This window comes from Helicoverpa armigera, chromosome 19, assembly GCF_030705265.1.
Source record: "Helicoverpa armigera isolate CAAS_96S chromosome 19, ASM3070526v1, whole genome shotgun sequence".
Classification (NCBI taxonomy): domain Eukaryota; kingdom Metazoa; phylum Arthropoda; class Insecta; order Lepidoptera; family Noctuidae; genus Helicoverpa; species Helicoverpa armigera.
In genome coordinates, this window is record NC_087138.1 from 5,877,112 (window position 1) to 5,900,461 (window position 23,350).

The 23,350-nt window shown below is 36.1% G+C and overlaps 2 protein-coding genes across 2 annotated transcripts; one reads left to right on the plus strand and one right to left on the minus strand.

The window, feature by feature from the left end:
• Window positions 1-437: 437 nt before the first annotated feature.
• LOC110376704 (DNA topoisomerase 3-beta-1) lies at window positions 438-14,522 on the minus strand. The gene is given in 20 exon segments (XM_064039442.1): window positions 438-577; window positions 1,535-1,834; window positions 2,144-2,228; window positions 2,231-2,254; window positions 2,257-2,294; window positions 2,710-2,897; window positions 3,306-3,560; window positions 3,906-4,061; window positions 4,523-4,639; window positions 5,065-5,252; window positions 6,927-7,063; window positions 7,534-7,616; window positions 7,905-7,993; window positions 7,996-8,021; window positions 8,388-8,634; window positions 8,964-9,167; window positions 13,697-13,712; window positions 13,921-14,165; window positions 14,168-14,209; window positions 14,305-14,522. Coding segments are annotated over 19 exon segments (2,493 nt in total). The 5' UTR covers window positions 14,396-14,522; the 3' UTR covers window positions 438-577; window positions 1,535-1,572.
• A 455-nt stretch (window positions 14,523-14,977) lies between these two features.
• LOC110376690 (NEDD4 family-interacting protein 1-like) lies at window positions 14,978-22,803 on the plus strand. Its single transcript, XM_021335259.3, has 6 exons — window positions 14,978-15,160; window positions 15,259-15,361; window positions 16,069-16,199; window positions 18,752-18,887; window positions 19,296-19,481; window positions 22,554-22,803. Exons 1-6 carry the CDS (start codon window positions 15,158-15,160, stop codon window positions 22,655-22,657), a joined length of 663 nt encoding a protein of 220 aa, XP_021190934.2. The 5' UTR covers window positions 14,978-15,157; the 3' UTR covers window positions 22,658-22,803.
• The last annotated feature ends 547 nt before the right edge of the window (window positions 22,804-23,350 follow it).

The window sequence follows — 23,350 nt, forward strand, 5'->3', positions numbered from 1 at the left end:
TATTACATTAGTGTGAGACAATTGTTACGCCCTGGCCGTTTACCTATATCAATGTACAAATAGAAGTAATAAAGTAGAACGTACAGTTATACGAAGTACGCGGCGAGCTGCGCCATCTTGTCCCTGGGCTGCTTGTTCTCGCGCTACTAAAAATCCGATCCGGCAAGAGACTGTCGGTCTGAATCGTAACTGAACTGATACCTCTTACAAAAATCATTAAATTAATGTGAGCTCTTATTTACACGACCGATTTTTTCTTTCCTAATTAGTTTTGTTGATAAAAGTAAAGATTACTTTTATATTAAAAAAATGAATTGCTGTTCGTTAGTCTCACTAAAACTCGAGAATGGCTGGACCGATTTGGTTTATTTTGGTTTTGTCCAGTGAAGGTTTATGTTTAAACGAGATAAAGTTCGTGGGATTAGTAAATAAGTGTAACGTACAGTTATACGAAGTAAGCGGCGAGCTGCGCCATCTTGTCCTTGGGCTGCTTGTTCTTGTGCTTGTTCCCGCGCGCGCGGCCGCCGCGCCCGCGCGACACCGCCGCGCGCGACGCCACCGCGCGGTGCTTCTCTACCTATAAGGGGAAATTGGTAGGTTAGTAGGTTTATAAACTGTGGTGGCACGGTTAAATAGGCATACACTACGGGGTAAGGAAAATGAGCGGAGATGCCATAATGCAGGTATAGTTATCGGCACGAATCTTGAGCTCTAACCTTCACCTGCGCAGAAGTAATTAAATGGGTCCCTTTTGTGGTATGAAGTGAGGCGCAGGGGCGGGTGATTGGCCCGCAGTGCATCGCGTCATAGCCGTCACTCGGGATTTCTTTGCTAATAAATCACTTCTGCGCAGATGTAGGTCAGAGCTCAACATTCGTGCCGATAACTATAAGCATTATGGCATCCACATTCATCTAAGTAAATTACGTACGACGGGTGTGACTGAAACGATCAGTCACGACTGAGTTAATTTATAGTTCTACTTCTTTGAAATATCTGTCAACGATTTTTGGTATTACAAAAAATTAACGGGTCTAAAGAAGGCGTTTGAGAGAGGAGACGGTAACGTTCCTCGTTCCCCGCACACCCGCGTTTTGGCGCGCTACTTCCTTAGGAAATTTTCTGTTATGGCATCTCCGCTAGTCATTTTGTTCTCCATGGCAAATATGTACCTGTTGTAATAATATAGTTGGGTGAAATGGTGAATGAAGGTTGTTCATGTTCGTTGTAACACGTTCGCTACGCGCGTCATCACTATATTTTTTGTTATGTATTGTGTACTGGAGACCACGGACTAGCAAGCGCAGCGTAGGACGTCCACCAACAAGGTGGACAGACGACCTTATAAAGGTCGCCGTCGACGCTGGATGCAGGTCGCCTCCAACAGGTATCTGTGGAGATCTAAGGGGGAGGCCTATGTTCAGCAGTGGACGTCCTATGGCTGAGATGATGATGATGATGATGTACTGGATCCAGTCGAAGCTTGGAGTCTAGACACACAATATCAAACACTGTTGTGTGCCGCACTACGTACCAGTGCGCTGAAGGTGGGCTCGCAGTACAGACAGGCGGTCATCTCGGTGATGGCGGCGGGCAGGCGGGTCCGCTCGGCGCGGTACTCGACGGTGACCTGCTGTGTGCCGCACTACGTACCAGTGCGCTGAAGGTGGGCTCGCAGTACAGACAGGCGGTCATCTCGGTGATGGCGGCGGGCAGGCGGGTCCGCTCGGCGCGGTACTCGACGGTGACCTGCTGGGCTCCGCAGGCACTGCAGGCGGTGTCACACACCGTCACGCGCGTCGCGTCCTCGAACACGTTTATTATTACGTCACACCTGAAATGTTTAAAAAAGGATTTTAAAAATAGTAATTGGAAGTTCTGGCCGTTCAACTCTATACATGATGTTCTCGCTTTGATCGCGTGACCAACAGCGACGCATGACGCTGCGGGCGGTAGGGTGACCAGCTGATCACCGCGGCTCGTATAAAAATTCAGTCAGCAACGCCGACGGACTAATATTTTTATATGTCGTCTATGATTTATTTTATCTCAAGTTTACTAAGTAAATAACACTTACATGTATTTTAATAAAACTCCAACCGTTTAATATGTATAAAAATATTTAAAAGTGACTCATACGTACCGGTTGCATGCAAGCTTCCACTTGGGCGCGGAGGGGTCTAGTACTAAGACCCCGGACTCGCACTCGACACACCCCGAGACCCCGTCGAGTTGACCCCGTACGGACACGTGGGTGAGTGCACGAGTTGCACCCGAAACCTTTCTTCATGTCCCTGAGAATAATGTTATACAATTTCATATAGCGGTTGTTGTCGAGAAAAAGCTCTTTTACAAAAAAAAAGACGGGCACTCAAGAGAAACTTTATTTTATCTGCTTTAATTGCAAAATAATGTTTTTGCAACATAATAAAATACGATTACTTCCATCACTATAATTCGGCGTGTAAATGCAAAAAGAGAGCGAATATACACACAAACAAAAAAAATACTAGAATACCAACAATTCAAAACACGACATTCAAAACCACAGAGAAAATTATAATTTATTTTCTTCTGAAGAAACGCTTGTCGAATCTAAAAGTCGGTTACCCAATAAACATCGCACTTACCTCTAGACACAGATTCCGTAATTTTTTTAAAGTTTTTTTTTACTGTATTAGCTGATACATCAAATACTAAAGGACGTACCTGAAAGGAGGATGGTTGTAGCAGTAAGGACACAGAGGGAAGCTCTTGCCCTTATTGCCGGACGACCAGGAGAGCAGCTCGAAGTCATCGAGCGGACACTTGAGCTCGCGGTATATGCGGACCGTGCCGTTCTGAGGCAGTCCGTATGTGTCATCGCAGTGGGAACAATGAAGACGGGCCGGTTTTGCCTGTGGAATTTATATTTTTTATGAGGACAGTTTGGCACAGACGATGTACTGTCGGTGGCAGACTTTTTAGACTGTGGAAATAGAGCATAGGCACACGACGTACAAAAACTTCGCTGCACAAAAAAATTGTAAAACCGTGGCTAATGCAAGAACTTCTATGTATGAAATATGAAATATAGGGGTAAGTACCCGTATTGTGTTATCCTGAAATATTCTGTTAGTAATATCAAGGCAAGCTTTCCCGATTACTGCTTAAAAGTAAATGTAGGTATAGAAAGCAGCTTTGAATATGGTCAAATAATATAATTTTATCAGACTTTTCGGCATATATTCTACATGCACTATATATTTTTATGGTTTGACACAACCATTTATTAAATTATTAATTAGTTATGAAAAATATCTCACCTGAATATATCTCATATACCGCCTACACTTCCCGCACCTGGACAACGCCTTACCACTAGTCTTCAACGAGGAGAAATTCACTTCAAACAATTGGTCCATAGCTTCGATAGACCGCACAAAGTACTGGAACTTTCTACGGAATATCTCGGTAGTATGAGTTAGTACGGCGTGGAAGTCGGCTCGACCGATCGCGATGAGATTCAACTGCTCCTCCAAAGCTGACCGCATAGTTGGTAGTACTAGTTCCGGATCAATCTACAAAATTAAAAGAATAAGTTAGTTTCACATACATATTAATTTTTACATTACATGATAACTAAAATTGGTTTATAAAATAAAACTACGTCGTATAGTTTCAGCTCGGTTTTTTATTAACAGAACCTTTATTTATTTAATTTTTATTTGTAATTATCTATAAGGCTTGGATGGACCTTACAGTTCTAAGCATTGACGTCATACTTCTAGATCCTTATTGTAGTTATAACATAATCTTGACGTTACCTTTTAATAGTCATACATCGGGCAGATGAATGGCTTTCAAAATTACGACTTTCAACCTTATTATAACTACAATAAAGACTAATATAACATAGTGTTTACCTTCTGATAGCCGTGCACTAACACGATGCCGAGGTTAGTGGGCACGAGTCGCCGGCCGCTGCCGACGGTCACATAGTTACGTTGGCATATGTTGTTTATATGAACTGGGATTGAAGCATCGGTACCAATGCCGTGTTTCTCCATGAGGGTGATAACCTGGATATTGAAGAAAAAATATCGTAGGTAAGTCTTGAAGTCTATGTTACGTTTGAATACAAAATTTATAAGCAAGAGATATAGATCAAATAAATAAGAAGGGTATTGGGCCATCTTCTTCTTTCTGCCGTGTCCTTGAGGAATGAAGAATGGCGCGAAATGTGGCGTCAACAAGACGTGATACCAATATTTACTCCATTTTAATTTTATTTTCAATTCAAATCAGTTTATTGGAATTAAGCTTATTAAATTAGCACATTTTTTCAAGTCAATTACATAGGACAGCACCCCCAAAACCCCCTTTAATCGCTTCCTAGTATTCATGTTCTCTTTCAAACAATTTTTTTTTTTCTTCGATGACTTATTGAAAAATAATCTTTCATCCCTTCTTCTTTCTGTATTATGTCATACATACATAAACACATTTGATATCTAAAAGCATAATGTAAAAGTTTCCTTACCTCCGACTCAGTGAGATAGTCTGGCGGTGACGTTTGACACTCTACAAGTCTATGGTCGTGAGCTCGCAGTACATCGTCAACATTCAGTAGCGGCACGAACTCATCTTTGCCGAATGCCTGTTAAAAGCAAAGAAAAAGGTTTTATAACGTGTCAAATTTGACCAATAGAACATTAATCTTTCACTATAGTGATAAGGTTGAAAATCTATTGAAGAAATTTGATAGATTGAGGTAGGTTGGTATGCTGTTGCCCCAAAACAAAATGCTAATTTTAGTTACTGAGAGACGTTATTTCTTTACACTTCATAGTAGGTTTTGTAAGCATTAAAGACAGACTAATTTTAAGTAGATAATGGTCACACGAACAGAACCAATAATCTGAACTCGAAACATGCTCACGATTTCCAAAACGCATGTCATTGTCATTAAAATATCTAAATAATTACACGATTTTGTCCTTAACCTACATTATTTTATATTTAAATATATTATATAATTTCTTTTTAAATTCTCACACATTCCATCACTAATATAAATCTTACCTGCCAATGCATAATCTCCGTGTACCCAGCATCGACCAGAGTATTCCCAGTATACTTGAAAGTCTCCGATCCTATTTGGAAGGTGATGGCAGTAGACAGGTACTTGCAGTCCCGAGACAGAGTCGCTATGAAGTGACGAGTCACGTAGTCGTAGATACGCCATGCGTCGCCCTCTAAGTCTGATTCCACTGCGGATGGATTATGACTTTTATTGTCTAATATTTAGGGTTTAAAATGATTTGGCGTTTGAGGGCTGAGGTTTACTAATCCTCGACTTATTTTACGCTGTATTTACATAATTATTTCTTAAATTATTCGTCGTAAAACGAATACTGCTTTAAAGCAAAGTCGCTTGTTGTGTTAAATACGGATTTTAATCCAATATTTTTATGCAATACAGTTGTAAATCACCAAGAGATAGAGCAAGAATAGGGTAACCGATAACCGATTTTAAACGAAAATGTTATAAGTCGGTAGTTGTTAGTCTCCAGTTAGATTCAAGAAGAATATTTCGGAGAAACATTCACTTCTTTATTTCTAAATAACAGTATATTTTCCCAAAAGAGAAAGGAGGTTTAGTTAAATACAAAGTTCACTTCAAAAGGAGATTGGGCAAGAATGTATGAAGTCTGGTCCAAATGTCCACCACGAACGAGACCTATATAATTAAATAGTCCACTTAATTTAGAGTAACTTTTACTAAGAAAGTAAAAAAAAACCGGCCAAGTGCGAGTCGGACTCGTGCACGAAGGGTTCCGTAAATTACAGTTAAATCAACCTATCTCAAAAACTATAAGAGATACTTTGATCAAACCAAAAATCGTTGAAAGAGTTAATTAGCATGCATCACCTCTATTTTTTAGAATTTTATACCCCGTAGTTATAAAAATAGAGGGGACATACTTTTACGACTTTGAGAGCTGATATCTCAAAACCGTTCACTTTAAGAAAAATGTTTTTAGAAAACTTTATATCATTTTAAAAGACCTTTCCATTGATACCCCACACGGTATGTACATCGAAAAAAAATTTCATCCCTCAGTTACATGTATGGGGGCCCCACCCCAATTCTTTTTACTATTTAGTGTCATATTTTTGTAGCGGTTCATACAACACATATTCCCATCAAATTTCATCACTGTAGTACTTATAGTTTCCGAGTAAATCGGCTGTGACAGACGGACAGACGGACAGACGGACAGACGGACTGACGGACATGACGAAACTATAAGGGTTCCGTTTTGCCATTTTGGCTACGGAACCCTAAAAACAATGCCAAAAGTTATAGCCAAAATGTATTCTTAATTTTCGGTAGTTTTGTATGTTATCATTATATTTTTTTATTTTATTCCACTTCCATTTCCGCACTTTTTCTAAAACTAAGATGAGTAAGACACATTTGCATATAAACAGCCCATATTTTTGCCCGATGGATGTACGAATCACTATCCAATTGAGGCGCCAGAAGTGCTTGAATATACTAAGCGGTTCCTGGTTCCAGCGGTAACTGGTGATGTCTTCTCTCTAATAATGAACAATTCTATTTTGTCAGAAGTTACAGAAAGTACGAAAATCGAACATCACGAAAAGTAATTGAAAAAATCTGTAAAATGTTGTATTTGATTTTGCTATAACTTTTTTCTGGCATTATATTTTTTTTTACTTTCATAAAAAAAAAATGTTCTACATTTAACGGGCTATCTAGCCATATAGGTCTCGTTCGTGGTGGACATTTGGACCGGAATCGCCCATTGTCCTTTCAAATCGAAAGTGGTGAGGGGAGTTTTTAGTCTCATTTAACTTTGACGTTCAAAAAGTACTTTTTTCAGCCTACTTTGAATAAAAAAAATGCTTTTCCTTACCAGCTGGTCGCATAGGTGTGATAGGAGGATGGTCACCAGCGTCGTGGCCTTTCTTCGGCCGGTTGATGCCATTGGCAATGATCGCACGAACCTCAGCGCCCCATTTGTTGGAGTTCTGTTGCTGACGTAGAGTGCCCCTGAGAAGAAACATGTGCTTATTGTAGAATTAGGAAATATCATTGCAAAATATTGAATCACATTTGTAATAGACGTGATAGTTTGTATGGATACGTGGAACTTTACGAACCTATAAAACCTATGTAGGTAACCTATATGATACTAAAATAAGACATTTTTCTTTTGTATGAAAGCTAGTATATTACTCAAGGTTGTGAATATTTTACTCATTTACTTATTAATTTACCTTAAGTTATCGGCACGGATATTGAGCCCTGACCTTCACCTGCGCAGAAGCGATTTATTTGTTTATTGCCTTATGTGTACAGCGATCCCCACTCTTCCGCCGAGAGCTCAATATCCGTGCCGATAACTATACCTTATAGATGAAATTGAACCAGTTTTGTCTTGTCCAAAAAATTTAACTTGTTGACGATTCGAAAGTAAAAAAGTGCTTTCTAATAAAAATAAACACAAAATCATAACTTACATCAAATCGTAATTTTCAGGATAGCTGGTAGTTTCAGTACGCGGATAGGAAATATAACCCTGTGTGTACAATCTCTCGGCCACCTGACAAAAAAACAATATTATAGTTATAGGATTTTTAATTTAACACTGTAGGAAACAACAGTTTCACCCATATCCCAGGGGAATTTCTTCCTGTACCCGGCGAAAACAAAGCCTATAATACTTGGGGATAGTGTAGCTTAACACCAGTAACAGAATTGTTTAAATCAGTTCAGTAGTTTTGGAACCACAAACAAAGGTTGTTTCCTCTTCATTATTAGTATTAATATTAATATATAATAATAATTAGAATTATAGCTAATATGGAAGTATGATATTCTGATTACAAACCTGCATGGCATGGTGTGGTCCCATGCCTAGGCCTGCACTGGCAACTCTCATCAATTCCACAGTGTTCAGGGCGACGGGACGCGGCTTCACCTTTCTTTAGCTTGGATGTTGACCACTCTGTTGGACAAAAAAGTAAGAGCACTTTCACAATAGCGAATTATGTCGCACATTTGCGAAACAAATCTCTCAGACGTTTTCGTCTCAGTGGCAGTTGTCAATTGTTTATTGACAAAGGAATATCTGCTAGTCTAAAGGCACTCTTAGTTTTACAACAATATAAAGAAAATGATGGTTTATGTATTTGTGAGCCATTGTGTGTTCTGAAGTAACTATGTTACATAAAAAATTGGTAACATTACCAATGCTGTATAAATCCATGATTTCTTTAAAATATTTTATCTTAGATTTGTATCAGCTGATTGTACAATGACTGTCTCCAGAGAAAGTTCATTTTGCAATTACAAGATTTAAAAATTTACTTACACAGCCTCTTTGATTTCTTTAATTCCAGCCAGGAACATATTAGCAATGTCCTTTTCAAAACTCCTCACTCTCTTCCACTCAAGGGGTAATTCTCTGCCCTCTGAAGTACTGGCAGTCACTCGTAATACCCAATAGGTCTCAGGCTTAAACGTCTGGATTTCGTCATGACGCTGGACACAGAATCCTAGAGTAGGAGTTTGGCAAGGCCCATAGGAAATGAGTGAGGCATCTAAGTCACCGTATCTACCTGAAAATTTCAGTAAATATGAAAGGTTATGTTGAATCAAAATAACTTTTTTTTTTCGACGTCAAAAATCATCAAATTACCCCTCCTGCTGTTGGTTAGCAGCAGTGAGGGAGTGTCAGACTCTTACTGACTAAAAACCGTCGTGTTCCGTCATTGGCCTTTTATGTACCAGGACCGCGGTATCTCTTTCGAACAACCCGCAGCCCCGGAATCTAAATAACTTAAGCTAAGCTTTCATTTCAACATAAAGTATATTTATATATTAATCATTTCAACATAAAAATTGGGTTTTTAACATTTCTTTATCAACATTATTTTTATAAAATTACCTTGAAAGTACTTAGTCTGGAACCGTGTAAATGCACAACCAATACGTAAGTCAAGTTCCTGCCTGGCGTCAACACTGCGAGACTCATTCTCATTTGGACGACCGAGGTTCAACATAGCAGCTTTAATATCTTTCTCCGTAATTGCAGAGAATTTGGCACGATATGTGACCAGGGGTGAAAATATGTCACCTTTCATGTACTGTTGTACATATTGTAGGTATTCAAACTTCTGGTCTTCTTGAATATCTTTATTAATAGTTAAAGAAATACACTCACATTTTGTTAGGAATTATAACATTGTTCTCACTGGTTTTTACATCATGACAATTCACACCACCGTCATTCTTTTTCATAGACTAACAACCCTACATTTTTTAAATGTCATAGACTATAAATTCCTAACACCTTCTCCTATTTTTAATATATGAACATAAATTAAAAATACCTTATAATTACTTCAGAGACACCATCAGTTTTCAAAACATTAACTTAAACAAGTATTCAAAACATTAACTTAAACACTTCTAATCATAACACTCAATAATTCACACAACAACTTTATCGCAATGAAATTTAAATTTTCTTTATATAGTGGTTTCGTCAACATATCCGCTATCTGATAATTTGTAGGACAATATATAATATCTAAATATCCTTTCTTATAATTTTCGTGTATAAAATAAAATCTCACATCTATATGTTTAGATCTTTGCTGAATGAACCTGTTTTATCAATTGATAGCACTCTGGTTATCAATATTCAAACTAATCTTAATACTGCTACCATTAATTCACTTATAAAGTCTTTAAGTATAAACACTCTTTAACGCAATCTGCTGCTGCTATATATTCAGCTTCAGTTGACGATAGACTTACTATCGGCTGTCTTTGAGCACCAAGCTATAGGTCCACCTGCCAACATTATTATGAACCCTGTTGTACTTCGTCTGGTCTCTGTACAACCTGCATAATCTGAGTCACAATATGCATGCAATCTTGTAATATCTTTCCCAGCATTATACAAAATCCCTTTATCTCTCGTTCCATTCAAGTACTTCAACACCTTCTTTACTGCTAATATGTCTTGCCTTGATGGATTTTCTACCTTTTACTTGCTTCATTCACAGCTTGACTGATATCTGGTCTTGACCTGGTTGACAAGTACAATAATCCACCAACTAGTTCTCTGTATGGAAAATTTGACGTAGCCATCTTAGATTCATTTTCCTTTCCCACAATGCATGGAGTATCTGCAGCTTTGGAATCATACATATTATATTTTCTAAGTAATTTTTCTGTATAATTCTGCTGATGCAACAAAATGCCTTGTTCTGATCTTTTATTTCAAAACCTATATAGTTTTGAGGTTGTTCATATGTTTTAAGATAAATTCTTTTTCCAATTGATGCAAGATCTGTAATAACTTTTCCTTGTCTTTTGATATGGCCAAACCGTCATCAACATATATAGCCAATATTATAGTTTTTTGTTCGTTAAAAACACACACTGATCTGACTTTGTAGCTCTCAGTCCAAGTTTCCTTAAAGTTTCTGTAAATCTTTTATTCCATGTCATTGGTGCCTGTTTTAGCCCATATAGTCCTTTCTTTAAACGACAAATTTTATTAGGCTGTCTTTCATATCCTTCAGGAATATACATAAATATGTCTTCCTTTAACTCGCCATACAAAATGCTGTTTTCACATCAAAGTTATCATTTCATATTCCTTTGAAGCAGCAATTGCTATTAATGATTTTATTGCTGATTGACTTACTACTGGACTATATATTTCTTGATAGTCAATGCTTTGCTGTTCGAAGCCTCTCGCTACAAGTCTTGCTTTGTAAGTACCATTTTCTTTTTATACAAAATACCCATTTACTTGACAATATCTTGTGTCCTTTTGCTCTTCCTATATCAACTATTTCCCATGTATTGTTACTTTCCAATGATTCCTTCTCCGAATTTATGCCTTCTCCCAATTATTCTTTTCAGCAGACTTCATGACTTCATCATACGTAAGTAATACATAATCTTGTGTAAGCTGGTTTTTCCGTTGTCGTTTTGTATTTATAGTTTCTATAGTTTCTATCTCTGCAGTATTACTTTCTTTATTTTCATCATTTTCTACTTCATCAATAATATCTGATGTTGTCTTCTATTACATTCCTTTGTTGTTCTAACTCTTCTATTTCATAATAACTGTCATCACTTCTTCTTGATTTCTTCTTCATTATTACCTGGTATTATTTCTGTTATCACCGAACTTCCTGTTTCTTCATACTTTTCTCCAATTTTCTTATTATTATTAATTATAACAATATCCCTTGCTATTTCAATTCTTCTTTCTTCTTTATTCCACAATCTATATCCATTATTAGTATATCCAATCATGATTAACTTTTGCTTCTTGGATCTAGTTTCTTAATATTTGAATGTAATTGTTTAGCATATACTATTGAACCAAACTTGCATATATTAGATATATTAGGCCTTTTACCATGCCACATCTCATAAGGTGTCTTATTCTTCAAAGATTCACTTGGTAATCTATTTATAATATAAGTAGAACAGTATACAGCTTCACCCCACATTTCTTTATCTAACCCTGAATCAAATAGTAATGCTCTGGTTTTATCTAATAAGGTTCGATTTAGTCTTTCTGCTTTACCATTTAGTTGTGGTGAATATGGTACTGTATAATCTAGTTTTATTCCCTTTTCAGTACACCATTTTTTAAAATCATTGCTTGTGTATTCACCTCCATTATCGCATCTTATGGTAGATACCTTTTCTGTTCTCTCTCTTTCTGTTTCTTCTATATAATGTTTTAAATTTTCTTTAACTTCATTTTATATTTAAGCAAGTATATTTTTGTAAAATGAGTATAATCATCCATGACGGTAAAACATAACTATAGCCATCATAAGTTTTGTTTTCGAACGGTCCACATACATCAGTATGTAATAATTGAAGTGGTCTACTGGCTCTGTTTCTTACTGTGTTAAATGGGAGTCTTGTTTGTTTAGCTTGTGTACAGATTTCACATTCGTCTATTTGCCTTAATCCATTTATTTTTATTCCATCTGCCACATCTGGTAATATATCTAGTATTTTCTTTCCTGGATGTCCAAGTCTTTGATGCCATTCTAAGGCAGTGCCATTTTCTTTCATTAACAGTGTTTTTTCTTGCATATTATTATCATCCAAATTAATTTTATATAAACCGTTTTTCCTGTTAATATTAATTCTGACTCCTTATATATTTTTACATTATCTTTGGTAAATATAACCACTCCTTGATTGTTTGTAACTGCATTAACCGATAATAAATTTTGTGATAAGTCAGGAACAAGCAGGGTATTATTAAGAGTGCATTTATTGCCAATGACTTTACCAGTCCCTTTCACCTCTATTGTTTCTTCATTTGCAGTCAAAACAGATGATGGTTTACATTCAAAAAATTTTAGTATGTCTAAATTTTGGTCATGTATGCAGTACACCCAGAATCTACAACAAATTCTTTCTGTTTTGTTCTTGAATTTCACCATTTGTAAAAATGCCTTTTCTATTCTTTTGTTACTTTTTTCTTCATTCTCATTCTTATTCTTATTTTGGAAAAAACAATTTTCTTCTTTGTGATTAAATTTTTTACAGATTGAGCACTGTTTATTCTTAAACTTACAGTCTTTATCTTCATGGTTGTCCCTTTTGCAGATACTACAGGCTCTACAGTCTTTCTTCATGTGCCCTGTTTTGTTACATTTGAAACATTTTATTGTATTAAACTTTTTCTTAGATGTAGATGAAGATGTAGCTTGAAATGCTAGCTGCTTGTCACTGTCTTTGCTTTCAACATTCGATTTTCTTCAGCCAGAAGTCTGTTTGTTAAATTTTGAAGGTTTTTTATCGTCTGCCATGCATTCCCAAGAAGTTATAAAATAGTTTAAATTATTTGGTAAACAGCTTAGTATTTTGATATGACCATTTCATCATCTATTTTGTTCCTAGCTGATTTATACGAAATTGTAAATTTTCTATTTCGCTTATTAATTGGGAAAGCGATTGACTGTCCTGTTTCTTATATGTGAAAACTCTTGTAATAGGGCATCTTTGTTTCTTTGCTCAGAACCTTCGATATTTCACATAATTTTACGTACATTTCACGTGCACTGTTGCAATTAATTATGTGACCTTTAGTTTCTTATCAATACTGCTTATGATAATTCTTTGCACCTGAGCATCTTTGATACTGAAGTCACTTTCTTGTCATCTTCTTTTATTTGTGCAATTGTTTTTGCAAGATTTGCCGCTTTTAAGTGTATATTGAATTCAAATTTCCACAATAAAAATGTTTCCGCATCTTTTAATTTTTCTATCTGTATTATCTCAGGTTTTTCCATTTTTTAGTTTTTCACCGTTTTTTATTTTCTTCCTTGTTATTACTGTTTTTTAGTTTTTTTCACTTGTTTTTCATGTTGGGTTTTTCACCCAATCCCGGTTTTAATTTTTCTTCTCGGGCGTTCTGGGCCCATAACCTATTGTAGGTATTCAAACTTCTGGTCTTCTTGAATATCTTTATTAATAGTTAAAGAAATACACTCACATTTTGTTAGGAATTATAACATTGTTCTCACTGGTTTTTACATCATGACAATTCACACCACCGTCATTCTTTTTCATAGACTAACAACCCTACATTTTTTAAATGTCATAGACTATAAATTCCTAACAGTACACAGTTCATTACCTGGAAATAAAGAGTTTGGCGATTCAAATATACTTAAAAAATTATTCCATTGATTAAAATAGCTACTGCATCACTTATTGAGAATAGATTGGTGTCTTATATAGTTAAAATGTTAAGAGGACATTGAGATTACAAAAAAATATAAAAAATTGCTTATACTGTGAAACGTTTGACATTAACGTTTTAATAATACATAGTCAAAACTTACTTCAAAACAAATGTTCTCTCCCTCTTTATCACAATCCAGCCACAAAATCAGGTAGTCACAAGACTTTGACTCCTGTGCCAACAACGCAGGTATCCTCAGCCGGGGCATAGCCTCTTTCTTCTCCGTCGGACAGCTGAACAACTCCACAGGATCCACTTTGTCCCAGTTGTTGTATTTGCCGGTAAAATCCAAGCTCATGACGTGACCACATACGGAAGTCATTTTGAAACGAACAGGCTCATTTTAAATGTTCCATTCCATTCGTGGATGTTACAAGCATTGTTGGATGCTGCCGATATAAGAATTTAGACATTATTTATTATTTGAAATGAATAAACAAAGTAATTGACAATATAAACTACGGAAATTGGTTATGACACAAACCTTTAGTGGTGCTGCATTTGCCATTGCTGAGTAAATTAGCGACATTTTGAGCCAACGATGGCTTTTCAGCCACCATCAAAGCCGTCTTCATCTTAATTTCTTGAAATCAAAAGATCCTATCATTAAATAAATCCAATATCCACAAAATCGCCAAGCAGAATCCCTAATCCCAGACAGAAATCCTGAAAACGAGTGTCACTTGTCAGTGTCACTAAATGTGGTCTTGTCATCTCAAGTTTTTTGCCGATAACACTCAAATTAATGAATTACACGCCCGGACAGCAATATTTGACCTTCGCCGACAAATAAATAAGTTATTTATTGTACATACATAAAGACATATATTTTTTATATAGGGTTATCTTATTTATAATATGTGTCTGACTGAAAGACTTGTTTCTATGGTCAATTATAAATTAAAAAAAAACTTTTAAAGTGTGTGCTCGAAAACCACTTATACAATAATAAGATCTATAATAGTAATTTTTGTCACAATAATTTCACTTGCTCTATCATATTTTTAATCAGAATTGAATGTTATAAAAATACTGTTCCTAATATGTCTTGTTTAGAGCAATAAAGTGAGTAAATGTTTAATAGTTTTAACCAAAAGGACTTTCGTATGCTTAAAATATTGGATTTTTGAACGTAAATCATAAACGTCATTCCAGTGAGTGATTGAAGAGGTGCGCCTGTTCTTGTTGCATTGATAAATCGTCGGAAAACCTTGAACGATGCGAAGATCATTATTAAATTGTGCTTGAAATTCAGTATTGTACCTAACACGCGTTTTCGTAAAAACAGTGGACTAGTTAAATCGATCAATAAAATATTGCGGTCGCAAACAGTGGACATGGTACGGACTGATGACATTAATGTTTTTTTATCAATTGTTTATTTATGTAACTACTTGCGTGGAGTATGTGATATGTGAAAGTCGTTGTGTTGTTGCAGAGCCACCCTCGAAGTGATGTAAACATATGCACGGCGGCGCAGTTGAGAGTGATGCTGCCGACATCTGTGGAACATAGTATGCCTCCGCCGTTTATCGATATAAGTGAGTAATTAATTGCAACGACACACGCACTATACATTTACATACGGTTTGCGATAACAATATGGATCTAACAAGATTTACCTGTACTTTGTTGACTCACACCTCATATGTTTTATAAATATTGACATTGATTGAATGGTTTAATTGCATACATTACACAGGTAATATTGATAGTTGTCATATTGGATTATTTAGCGAAGCAAAAATTGGGTCCAAAAAAAATATTTGAAAACCAGTTAAATATGTTACTTTCCTCAATTATATCCTCTTTATTAGTGTATGTTAGGTATGAATGACTAAATAAAGGTAAAGGAAAACCTCTTGAGGAAACCTAAACCCTAAAGAGTATGAAATCACAAATACACATGGAGTGGGCATGGTGATTAATGCTTATTCCTACTTGGTGTGTGAAAACACCTGAATTTAAAAAGGCTAATGATGACAATTTGTAACTTATTTGGGAGACTAAAACATAAATAAATATATTTATAAAAATATGTGATAATATTGCATTTGCACTTGACTGTACTGCATCATTGCACCATAATTAATATGTTAGCGCAAATTAAAATACCTAAGCAATAAATGTCACATTGTCTAGAACAAATCAAGAAAATTATTTGAATAATTAAAATATAAAGCTGATTATAAAATCAACCTTATTACAATGTTGGCATAGATTGGAGTTTATTTATTTTTTCTTTTAGACAACCTTCATGACATACCACCTCCTCAAGCGGACTTCGGCTCCACCGCCTTACGATGTGGCCAACTCCAAACTCCCCACTTACGAGGAGGTGCAGAGAGAAAAGCAGATGGAGGGGAAGATATACCTCAGGTATGTTTATTGACATGATTTAATACTAAAACAGGTATAGAAAAGCGATGACAATTATCAATTTGGAGACAGTTCTTCAAAAGAATGTTTGTTTGTTACTCTATCATCCAAAAACTACCAAACAGGTTTTATTAAAAGGCATAGTATATGACTTATGTATAGAATAACATGTAGGCTACTTTTTATCTATGTATGAAATTGGTTATGACATGGTTCTCTTGCAACGGGCGCAAAACTATAACCAGAAAATAGTATAACTTAAGAATCTTTTATTTTATCTATACTCTGTTTGAGTAGGCACTTAACTAAGGGTAAACAAATTTGATATGAGTTTTACTTCAAAACTTGGTTTAAAATAAAATGTTAAAACAATAATCACAGTCACTTAATCAATTGAATCATTATATTAGGCAGCAGTTATGTTTAGGTTAAGTATAGTTATCGGCACGGATATTGAGCTCTCGGCGGAAGAGTGGGGATCGCTTTGCGCACTGTACACAAAAGGCTGATGGTCAAGGCTCAATATCCGTGCCGATAACTATAGTAGTTGCTAGTGTAAAAAGTCCTGTCAATATTGTTTACCTTTAGAAGTGTCTACTCAAAATGAGTAAAGACAGAAAGAAAAACTCAGAAACTATATATCTAAAATATATATCCGGGTCAATAGAATGCCTTGATTCATGGTGACTGAGCCTTTAAAACTGTCACTATGCCCATTTCAATCTTACTTAGTGACACCCTAATGGCAGAATGAGTCACTGGGTTTTTATAAACACTAAAATGACAGGATGTTACAAAGTTTATCAATGTGCTGTTTGTTATTTCACAAAACGATACAGAATTAAAAATATGTATTAAGGTAATTTACATAAAAATAAATCTGTTATCAGCTTATAATCTTAAAGGAAATTATTCAATATATCTTTATCTTTTTATTGTTATTGAAATAACATAGCATGGTCTGCTATAAACATTTTGTTTAAGAAGTTGATAACAAAATGTTTTGTTAGAGACAGTTGAACCTATTTTAATAAATACTTTTGATAATGATCAATAAACAGTTCACATATGACATCACAAGGACAGATTGCAAGCTAAAACAATAAATCTATTGCATGACTACTAAACTACCATGGATGTATTAATAATAAATTCATTATTGATTACTGATAAAAAGAAAACAGTAAACAGACTGCGCTAGCATGACTATTTAAATGGTCCCTTTTGTTTGTATGTGAATCACATTCTCTTATCATATAAAACACCTATTTACCATAGATATGTGATTGCTATCTATCACATCACATTATTGCTAAGTACTTATTATAGCTCACATAGATATGCTATTTAATAGGTACCTTCTAAATAAAGGCATTTCAAGTAGTAGAAGTTGTAAAATATGTAATTAAATTATTTCTAATACATTAAGCTTAAATAGTAACTAATAGTCTTATGTATGAGTTTGAGTAGACTTAAAATTATACTTCTTAATTCTTAAGACATTTCCACGTAGGAAGGAAATCAATATGCTTATGACAAGTATTTTTTAATCTACTAATCCTTTCTCATGAATCACTGTCTATTGCTGAAGAGTTTTTGCGAACAGACAGACACGACGGCGGTCTTTTTTATAGCATATAGTAATGTATAGATAGGAAATGGTTGTGACATATTAAATGGAACCTTAAGTAGTCACATGTTCGTGCATCACGCTATTTAATAGTCGCGACGCGAAACTCTAGAAAGACCTAATGTGTGATTCATATGCCGAAAATTATAACAATGACTTTGATTGTCGTCATGGTTGAACAATTGACCGATACATTGCGTACTGTTAGAAGTTCGGTTCCGACATGGGACGTAAAAAAGTGTATGTAAAAAGGATGTAGGATATTTCATCATCGTTTGTAATAGGTGCCACCTCTATGGCAGAAACAGTAATTTTGCTCTACCTTATTTAATTTAAGATTTAAGGGCGAAAATATAATGATGACTTGTATATGTGTTACCTTAAATATGTGAAGTCTAGGAATTGTACTCGTATGTATTTTCGGGATATGTGTGTATTGAATAGAATCTTACTTGTGACGACGATAATAGAATAGTTTGGAAGAAGAAGACATGCTCAATAAAATAGGGATAAGGACAGGACGATGATGATGAATAAATCTTTCAAACGATTTGATAAACCTCGATAGCCTCTTTACAGTTTACATTTCTCTGGAATTGTATACAATGACAGATTTCGAAGATTTCGTTAACTATGCATATTTTTCTGTAACAGCAACAAGAGAAATTCTTTCAAAAAGATGTAGAAATAACTACCTTCTGATTGCTGTTTCACCCACATCCCGTGGGATCTCCAACACGAACCCGGATAAAAAGTTGTCTTGGGTAGATGATCCCTTCCCCGATAAATAGGCTATCTAAAATTGAAAGATTTTTTTCAAATCGGTCCAGCAGTTCCTGGAGATCAGCGCGTTCAAGCAAACAAACAAACTCTTCAGCTTTAATATTAGTATAGATAAATGTGAGTATGTTTGTTCACTCAGATGCAAGGGCCGCCTCCGAACCACCCAACATTCGCTGCGTTCGTGACGGTGGAGCCGACTGAAGGCACGGCTGAACAACTCGACCCGGAGAACAGTTTGCTCGGCACTGATATTATGTTCTTAACTTCGTTCTTTGGTAAGATCGTACTTTTAATTAACATTACAAAACCAAAAGAAACAGTGTTTATTTTTTTTTTTCACCACCGTTGCTTTTTTTCTGCTTTCACTTTTTTTAAAGTGGTAAACCTATGACATTTGGCTTACGTTAGTAGCAACTTTAGGTCCTCCCCCAAGAAAATAGAAAACAGGACTATTACATACGGTTTTTGTTAACCGGGAAATCATCTAAGCCTTAGATCCATTAGTTCACCGACAGCATACTTAAACGTCAGTTTCCTAAAACAACTGTTTAATATGACTTTTTACGTTCAATTTTCAAAGTAAACAGTTTATGCTGTCGGTTAAAATGGGCTTTAGAAGGGTAACTTAATAACAACCCCACAGCTCATCATCTTTTTACTTACCAACGTATAAACATTTCCAGTGGCATTCCTATTCAACTGGATCGGTTTCCTACTGCTGATGTGCTTCTGTCACACGGTTGCCAGTCGCTACGGTGCTCTCGCCGGCTTCGGCCTATCGCTCGCCAAGTGGACGCTCATTGTGAAGCACTCCACGGAACTCGCGTCCCATGAGAACTCTTGGCTCTGGTGGCTTATTATGGCTTTTGGTAAGTTCAAATACAAATATAAATATTCTTTACTAGTTTCCGCTCGCGGCTTTGCCCGCGTGGTGTGTTGATGAAAAGTAGCCTATGTGTTAATCCAGGGCTACATAACAAATTTCAACCGAATCGGTCCAGCCGTTTTTGCATGAAAGAAAAACAAACATCATCCATACATTCTCATAAATTTTCACATTTATAATATTAGAGAAGGAGTTGTTACATGGTCCCAAATTTGTACACAGCTTTGAAGTTCTACAGATTTTTTTTTTGTGAACCTAGCAATTGTAAGAGACTAAATATGGCGGAAGGATAATGAACAAGACAAGACGCGGTTAGAAAATCGTATTTAACATAGTAACATAGTAATTCCCTTTACAGTCTTGAGTAAACACATACGATTTATTAAGTAGTCTAGAAAAACGTGTGTATGTAGTGATATTACTTTGTGAAATTCCACCACTCATGATATTTATAAGAACAGCATACTGATACACAGGCGAAAGGATCTACAGTAAAGTTTAGTCCGCTGGTACTCGTCAGCTACGGAACTCTTATAAAATAAATAAAAGGGTCATGAACCTTCATAGTAAAAATATTCAATGCAGTCAGAACTCTCTATTACTATTAACAATCTGTGTCAACGTCCGGGACTCCGCTTAACAAATAAGTTTCTAACCAAAGAGACGATATACGCCTTTAAAATAGGTCACAGAATGATGTCCTATGGTTGCAAGTGCATTTCCGTTTCTATACTGTTAAATAAAATATGAAATTAAAGGTCATGGCACACATGAAAAACACGGCATACACTCCATTTAAAATGTTATTTTCAAAAATGCGATTTATCGGTAAATTAAAACAGTAACTTTTACATCTATGATCATGGTTACAACCTTAGATATTTTTAACACTCGTGCTTGTGAACAAAGTCTGTAAACACTAGATAAAATAAGCATAGTATGTTAATTAATAAATCATGGTTCGTGTGATAGTTTTGCTACGTCCGATGTAATTGAGGCCATTAATAATAGCGCCCAAGGCTGATTTCGGTCAAGGTGGCTGTAATGAGATCAGCCAGCTGCGCAGGACATATTATAGTGCACGAGCATTTATGCAGACACGGGTGCACTCACTATTCCTTCACTCAGCTCGATGGGCCGTATATACAGACATATTTTGAAGTAGTTGCTTTAAGGTGGACGCACATTTTATCCTAGCCGGACGCACCGAACAAATAGAATTCAATAAGGCCTCGAAAGGTCACCGAAAAAATCGACTGTGTCGAAGAAATCGTTTCTATTGCATTTATACACCTGCAATAGGTTCACAACTATTGTTGACGTGATCCGAATTCGTTTAGCATTTTCGAGGTTCTTCCAATGCGCTTCGAGTAAGGTTTTAAAGTTTTTTCTTAGCCCGTACTGTCCCACTGCTGGGCAAAGGCCTCCCCATTTTGTCTCCACACCTCTCGATCTTTTGAGACCTCCCACCAATCAGGGTTGAAGGCATCCAGGTCATTCCGCCATCTCTTTCGGGTCGGATTTGATTTAGAGAAGGTTAAAAAATCGCATTGTTTTGCGCAATCGGCTAAGATAAATGTGTGTCCACCATTATTCAACCAATCACATGGCGTGGTCGCGTGATTTGTTTGCAAACTCTATTACGAGTTTAGTGTCGATTGCGAAGTATTACATCGTCACCGCAGTTTGTCAACATTACATACAAGTCCTGTTTAGTGGGTATCCTTGTATAATCAGTACGTTAACAAACTGGTTCGCACCTTCACTTTTGATTCGATACTTTTTGATATCCTACTTGTAAAATTGTTATTTGTTGGGCCATGTCCACTTAAAAAGCACAGAGGATCCCGTATTCCCATACGGGGTCCTCTGTGCGAAATTCTAAATGTAAAAAAAATGAAATGTAGTTTGTATAAAAATAAATACTTTTCAATATGATATCAACCTGTATAATATAATTAGACAAAGCAGTTTCAAACATAGTTCAGTTTTATGCGTCGTTCGGACAATGTTTGCATTCACGGCTACAACTCGTTGAGATATCACCGCAAAGGTTCGTTGCACTTCATTGTTTCATATCAATTTTATCAAAAAAGGAAAACCCGATATTCACGGACAGCGCACATGCGGATTGAGAGGCCAGTTTACCTTGGTAAAACAGCCGCTCCCAATATCTTATCTGTCGATTTGATTGCTGGAGATAGAATATTGAAATTTGCACCAGACTTGTGTCTTCGTGGCCTAGTGGGTAAAGAACCAACCTCTCAAGTATGAGGGTGTGGCTTCTATTCCAGGTCGGACAAGTACCAATGCAATTTTTCTAAGTTTGTATGTACTTTCTAAGTATATCTTAGACGCCAAGTGACTGTGTTTCGGATGGCACGTTAAACTGTAGGTCCCGGCTGTCATTGAACATCCTTGGCAGTCGTTACGGGTAGTCAGAAGCCCGTAAGTCTGACAACCAGTCTTACCGAGGGCTATTGGGTTGCCCAGGTAACTGGGTTGAGGAGGTCAGATATGGCAGTCGCTCCTTGTAAAACACTGGTACCCAGCTGCATCTGGTAGACTGGAAGCCGAAACTAACATAGTTGGGAGATGGCTCGGGAGATGATGATGACAAGTAATGTGAAATTCTATCTCCAGTAAGCAAAACAATAGATAGATAGAGTATTGGGAACGGCCCTCAGTCCACGACTGATTCGAGGAAATGTCAAACGTCTTCTCAACGTTTTAATGACGTCATAATTTAAGTGCATGTACGTCATCCAGCCGTGTCGTGCGAATTTCAATGAGTATGACTATTGATTGTCACGTTTTTTTTATTTTATTACGCCACTGAACGTTTAATGATAGTGTAGGAGTCATTTTAAGCTGTAGGCACTTTTTATAGCTGTACATATGTAAGACTATTATATGATCTCAGTGGTCAATAACTGTCTGAATTATTTTTTTTGCAATAGACTCTCCTTAGTTTTTAATTTTTTAAGCGTATTTTGGTCAGCAAAAGTGCACATGAACCGAGTGTTTTATTGATATTTCCATTGTAATGTTTCAGGTATCTTAATCTGTGTGCGCGCTATCATCCAGTACCTGAACATCAAGCGCGGCTGGCGTCTGCTCTCGGGCACGGCCCAGGAACGACTGCTCTTCTTCTACTAAACGCACCGCTTTCTGTTTCACTCACACCTGGCATATGTATGGCTGTGCGACAAGGATAGACATATTTTTCTCAGTTTCACGACTTCTTATATCAAGCATCATTATTGAGATTCAATATTCGGAGTATTTCGTTAGTCGTTGTAATTCGGAAGATGTGTCTATACCTTTAAAGATTTCTATAATATCAAACAAACTTGATTGTTCAGATCATGCTTGGTAGATATTTAAGGTATCAGTAGACGATATAGTTTAGTTCTAAATCCTCGTTATCACACAAATACGCAATGATTAAATGATACAGAGTCGATGACATTCTGTACACATTGTACGCATCACTGAGTTGTGTTTTCAAAGACATGATAAGCCAATATTATACTAGATATATCTTTAATTTATTATTGTAAGTAGCTCAGCTTTAGTGTTTATATTTGAGCAGATATTTTTATATATGCAAGTTTGATCAGTTTGATCGAAAATAGGATTTATTCTCACCGATACGTGAAATTCTACTATTGGGTATAATGAATTATCGGGTACTTATTTTGTATAATAGCACTAATACTGGGTAAAGTAAGACATTTAATTGGACAATTACGGTATTAAGTTTAATGTTAAATGTAAACTCGAATTATAATTTTTCGGTAGAATGGAATCATTCCGTGGATGTAATATGGCGTTAGTTAAGTGTTAGTT

Excerpts from the sequence above, each read along its gene's own strand:
- LOC110376690 (XM_021335259.3), top strand. Across the intron at positions 15,362-16,068 it reads TCCGCCGTTTATCGATATAA|ACAACCTTCATGACATACCA; the intron begins GTGAGTAATTAA and ends TTTTTCTTTTAG. Across the intron at positions 16,200-18,751 it reads GAGGGGAAGATATACCTCAG|ATGCAAGGGCCGCCTCCGAA; the intron begins GTATGTTTATTG and ends TTGTTCACTCAG.